The 6,000-nt window shown below is 41.6% G+C and overlaps 1 protein-coding gene across 1 annotated transcript in view; it reads right to left on the bottom strand.

Moving 5' to 3' along the window:
- Positions 1 to 765: 765 nt before the first annotated feature.
- Positions 766 to 6,000, bottom strand: part of plxdc2b (plexin domain containing 2b) — an 85,868-nt gene continuing 80,633 nt past the window's right edge. Inside the window, exon 14 of the mRNA XM_061064456.1 lies at positions 766 to 5,400. Coding sequence (XP_060920439.1) covers positions 5,281 to 5,400 — 120 coding nt within the window. The 3' untranslated portion in view covers positions 766 to 5,280. The remainder of the gene's footprint in view (positions 5,401 to 6,000) is intronic.

Raw genomic sequence — 6,000 nt, 5'->3', positions numbered from 1 at the left:
CATTATGTCCATGAATAGTCAGCTTATCTTATCCCATAATGGATGTGTAATCCCTCCAGTGAGCTCTGGGTCTCCTCCCAGTTGGACGTGCCTGGAAGACCTCCAAAGGGAGGCGTCCAGGAGGCTTGTGAAAAAAGTGTGAAACCAACAACTTGTCAGAGAGCATGGCCTATAAATGGGTTGCGCCATGCTTACAGATTATTTATCATAAAGCATACTAGAGCAGTAAAACCTTAATTATCAAAGGACATAACGTTTCCATGGATCATTATATTTGTTATAACCTCAAAGCATGCAACAACCTCACCTGTCTGTTTTGTTATGTGCAGTTCGCCTTTTGACCACTAGACGGCAGTGAACACATGACGCTGCAGCAGCATCAGCCTGAAGAAACCTAGAACGTTGTCTTTGTGTTTCTTATCTCATGGAGGAGGCAGAAGACGGAGAGGATGGACTTTTCTCATCGTTTGTAGAAGGACTAGGGACACATGTTAGTGTTAGAGAAACATGGTGATGTGGATTTTACATAATATGTGACCTTTGACCTTTGGGGGGAGTTTGACTTGCAGAATGAGCACGTTCAGCTACCTGTCAGAAAAAAACTGCAGCTTTTTGTGCTTTACTTAAATGAATACTGATTAATTATCATAATAAATAGTTTGAGTATGAAATATGTTTCTAAGGTTCTTTGCAATAGTGTCGCATGTCTGCTCCAATGGACAAAAAAAACAAACTGCAGTTATAAACAGGAAGAGGAAGCAGCAGTAACATCCAGAGGATTTCTTTGTATTTAACAAACGTTTATTATTTGAAAAGTAATCAAAACAACAGCAGTCACAGAAATTACAGACAGCTTCGATACTGTGTGATTTTGAGTGATAGTCGTAAGATAAAACCGTATTACAGGTTTGTTGTTGGTGTGTTTATTGAGCCACTACGGTGCTTAACGTCGTCTAAAATACCGTTAGAGAGGGAGTGAAGGTGATTAGTGAAGTCGAGTGCTAAAAGGTCGACTTAAGTCAAAGTGTTCCAGCTTTGACCTTTTCTCTGACTGCGTTTGGAGAGTGGTCATAAAAACACTTGCAGTTTCAGGTGCGAGTGTACAACAAGCAGATGTTCCAAGAAGAGACACCAATCTATCAGTGTTTAAAAAATAAACCCCCCCCCCCCCCTAAAATAGCCCTCAACAGAGTTTAACATGGGTTATACAGTAGAGTTTGCAAAGCAGGGGTTAGTACCTGCTGTGGTTCTTTGGATGTGTAAATAAGATTTTATTCAGAGGTCGAAATGGAAATTCAGGCTGAACAGTCATCTCTAACTGAATGGAAACTCACTTTGCTGCAGAAAGAACAGCAGATTTCACCAACTGTTAGCTCATGAATAAAGCAAATGTTAGCTCCATGGTGTCGATGAAATGCTCTTAAATGTTCCCATGAGGGCTGCATGGATGATATGATCCGAAAGAACTCAGTATTTTTTAGAAACTTGAACTTAGCTTCTTGAAAATAAAGTTTTCAAAAATACGTTTTCATTTTTGATAATGACACATTGTTTTGGCAGACGTAACGCTGTCTCAGGTAACAGGAATCACAGATTGGACTCTACTGTATTCACAAAGATTTAGAGTAACAGGCTGCAGCTTTTAAAAAACACAAACTGCTGTTCTGATGTTATTATCAGGACTCACAAAGACTCTTCTAACTTTGTCGTTTTCAGTCATATCACACTTCTGCAAAGTGTCTGTGTGGAAAAGTCAGTGCAGCCTGCTTTAGCATTGAAAATAATGATGCTTTCAACCCATTTCCCCAAGAGGCGACTGTTTCCTACACGTTTGATTTGAAGACAGAGGCGTCAACAGGTTGAGTAGGATCCTCGTCTTTAAAGAATATGGAAACACTTTCATAACATGATGAGGATATTATCTCTAAGAGGGAGCAATGCCTTGCTTTTTTAAAGGCTTTATATGTGATTTTTTGATCCAGTAGATGTCGCCCTTGAGCACCAGCATGAAACCAAAACAACTCGCGCTGCATTGTTGTGTTAGCATGCTAATGCTAGCGATCTTTATTCTGCTCGTATCTTCACACTGCATGTAAATTTACCTGAAATGAGCGTGATCTAGAAACACAGTTAAGCAGTGAGTACAGTATGTTATTCTTCTTTTCTCTAGTCCCTCAATTAAACAACTTTTATACACGAGGGGAGGAGTCAGCCGGCCGTCCGGGCGATGTAAACAAAGTGAAGATAGGACTCTGAAAACTCTGAAAACATCACAGACAGTGGGACTCGGGTGTTACACCCATTGTAGACAGTCATGACTCACAGAGTTATTTTCAGAGGAGATACTTGATTTCTACATTTAAGTGTGAAAAATCACAAATAAAGACTTTAAACTATCTTGTGAACAGTTGGCTTCGTTTTGTAGAGTGTGACACTCACACAACACTAGGCTGGATGAACCAGCTTCTGGACTGACCAAGCGGCAACCTCTTACGGTCTTGCAAAATGAAGCCGATGCGGAAGTGTAAAATCCTGCAGTCTGTCGAGTGTCCACTTGAGGCTGACTGCAGGAAGTCACATACACACCACATTCAAAAAAAGCCTGTTGTTAGAGCAGAGATTAACATGTTTACAGCCTGGTACAAAAACGGGGGGAATTAAAAAAAAAAAAAGGCTCCTTTTTGATTTCATGAAGTGGTAAATATCATAACCTGTAAAGTAATATAGCGACGTCTAACATGTGGTGGATGTCTGCGTGGCTGCTGAGGTGAAGTTAAAGGTCGAGGTAAGTCAATGTAGCTCACTCAGCTGCGTGTTAGTCTTTGGTCTCGATGTGATGACGACGACGTGTGAACAAAACAAAATCCAGATGATTATTATTAGAATGTATTTTCAGTATCAAACTGAACAGACGGCATATTGCACTCTTTATTTTGTCAGTAGATTTCCAGGATGCTGATGGCGTCTGAAGAACGTCTACAATCATTGGTGTGAAAACACGGCGTCTGCCGTGTGACAGTGAGGATAACGAGGATTTGAAGTGAATCCGTCAGAGGCCGTGCGGGTCGATCGGTGACAGTTTGATGATTTGTACAGTTTTCACATTTGAGTAAAAAAGTAGAGAAAAAAAGGCCACTCATAAAAAATAAAAAAAGTTTTTCATCTGTGCTATAATGCTTATTTAAAAAAAAGAAGAAGTTTGTCATGAATTACCTGAATCTGCAAATGTTTTCGTTTGGTATATACATGAAAGTGTCGACACCGATGAGCCAATCATAACGTTAACACGGACTAGCCAATGGTTATGCTGGCAACAGACTGGGAAAAGGAAATCACACCGTAAAATGGAGGAAAACTCCGACCGTACCAGTGTGTCTTCTGGCTCACACAAACCGTATCACCACACCTCAGATTCAAATCATTAAGAATCAACCGTGCAGAGCCAGCTCAAACATATCCCTTATCCAAAAACTACACACACACACACACACACACACACACACACACACACACACACACACACACACACACACACACACACACACACACTCGCATCACTTACACTTAAGAAAATATATTCAGCATACACACTCACAAGCGCCTGTCTTGTCGTTTTGCATTAGTACCACATGTCAAATGAGAGAATCAAATGTGCTTGGAAAATAAAAATGTGCAAATTCTAATCAAGGACAAAATGAAACGGCAGTCATGAAAAAAAAAACTGCTTAAGTAAAAAAAAAAAAAAAAAGGATTAAAACAACAAAATGTTTTCAATGATTCAAAGAATCAAACAATGAACCAGTCAAAAAGAGCAGAGTGCCCATCACCCGTTAAAAAACATTATGGAGGCCGTAAGCGGACATGCATCCAAACGTTTTGATTACTCCACCTTCCTGTTTGTTTGCTCACGTTCTCAACTTGTTTATCTTGACATTTCGGGAAGACAAAGCTGGTTTTTCCTTTATAATAGATACTTTTAAATTATTGTCTCGAGATATCAAAGTTTTACTTCTCTTGATAATGAGACAATTTTCTGCCGATCCAAACAAAGCAGGAGGCTGGTCACTGCAGCTGTTTTCACATCTGCACTCCTGAAAATATCTGGATCATTTCAGCCGTGGACACACACGATGTATTGACTCTAATCACAGGATATAAACCATCACCAGCCCCTCCCACCTGCTGGAGGGGAATTCTCCTGATAATATCCTGCTGTGTTCTCACATCAGCTCACTCGGACTTGCTGCGGACAAAATACTAGAAGTCTGGCAGGAGAAACTCCGGGGGAAGTCTGAGTCTGTTTGGTCTCACACATACCTCCTGGAAATGTAAGTTTTCTGCAGGTGTGAAAACCCTACAGTATGTGATAGGACAGACCACAACATGCCATGTTGCTGTTATCCAAATTAATAAAGTTTTGTCAATAAATAAGTTGAGGTCTCCTGGACATGACTTGCTATCATGGAGAAATGGAGTAAATAAAAATGTAAGGATGTATGTCTGCTCGAGGCTTCCCCTGAAAACAAAAAAAGAAACATCTTACACTTTCCTTTTTCAGAAAAAGAAACCGGTCAAACGTCACACACGTACTGAGTGTGCTGAGCTTTTTTTTCTCACCAAGCTGCTATCGATTGCGGTGACTGGAGCTCAGCTGGCGGCATATCACACTTCTGCAAAACTCTGTGTGCAGAGCCGGCAGTGGAAAAGTCAATTAAGCCCGCGATGGCATTGAAAAAGCAATACCGATGGTCTGTACGGATTAGATGTGCCGACCTCTGTGAAAAACAACGACGAGAAGTGAAAGCAAAAGAAGTGGAAACCTGATGGATACACAAAGGCCTATACAGTTTAACCCCACCGACAGTAAAAGTGGAAATCTCTGTTCACATACTCTGCATTGTTTCTTAAAATATATATGGTATAATCCACCACCTCAGACACACCACAATCCAGTCAAGGCAGTCAGACTGTACAATCCCTCCATGGCAACGCGATTGGAGCCAACGCCGTCTGAGTCCATGACGTCAGTGTTGGACCTCCCTCTGTTCCCTGTCGCTCAACAGTGGGCGTGTCTGGGATCAGGCTCTTCTCATGTCGCTGCCTCAGTTCCTCAATCGTGTCTTTTAGTCTTTTTTGTGTACACTGAGCGTCCTCCACCAAAAAGCAGATCCTGGAGGTCTTCTCTTGAGACGTCCGGGAGGAAAGAGAGCCGGCACTGAAAGGGGCGGGTGGGGTGGGTGGGTGGGGGGGCTACGAGGGATGCAGACGCCCCCTCCTCACTCAGCACTGCTCGGACTCAATGAAGCCCTCCTTCTCCTGACCCACCGGCTCCACCTCCGCGTAGGCCGGGTGGCCCGAGCCCCGGCGAAACTTCATGGCCGGCCACCTGCTCGGGCGTCTCTGCAAAGTTGGACAGGAGAGGAGAGGCATGAGGAAAGTGTTTCTCACATGTTCTGGTTGGACTCATCGTCCATCTTTATATACAGTCAATGTCTGAAGTCACTCCCTCTTCACTATAAGGTGCACTATATAGAGGAGAAGACACCATTTTGTGGTTGATGCACGAGTCGTTTTTTGGGGAATATTTTCAGCTGTGATGTTTAAGACTCGACATGATCAATGCACCGGTTTGCCTGATGTTCACGATGCATGGAACTTAACTTCAGGCTGTGCAATCAACATCAGAGAGTCTCTGTAATATAATTTACAAACAGTCTGTATTTCATCATGTTAGCACCCATACAAAGTGAAAAACAAAACAAAAACACTAAATCATAATCACCATGTGTACAACCTCTCCTATACTGTCCTCCATGTTTTTCTTTGTCCTGTTTGCTCATTTACTTATTTTGTCTCTCTTTCTAATTCATTCATTTTTATTTACTGACCCTTTTCCTTTTGTTGTTTGTTTGTTTTGTTTGTTTGTTTTTGTCTAAATCTGCTTGCAAAACTATATCGTACCACAGTTCCCTTCTTTTTTTTTAATCTCTTTTTTTTTTA

The sequence above is a fragment of the Labrus mixtus genome, chromosome 19 (genome assembly GCF_963584025.1).
Source record: "Labrus mixtus chromosome 19, fLabMix1.1, whole genome shotgun sequence".
Classification (NCBI taxonomy): domain Eukaryota; kingdom Metazoa; phylum Chordata; class Actinopteri; order Labriformes; family Labridae; genus Labrus; species Labrus mixtus.
This window is presented reverse-complemented; position numbering and strand designations above follow the sequence as displayed.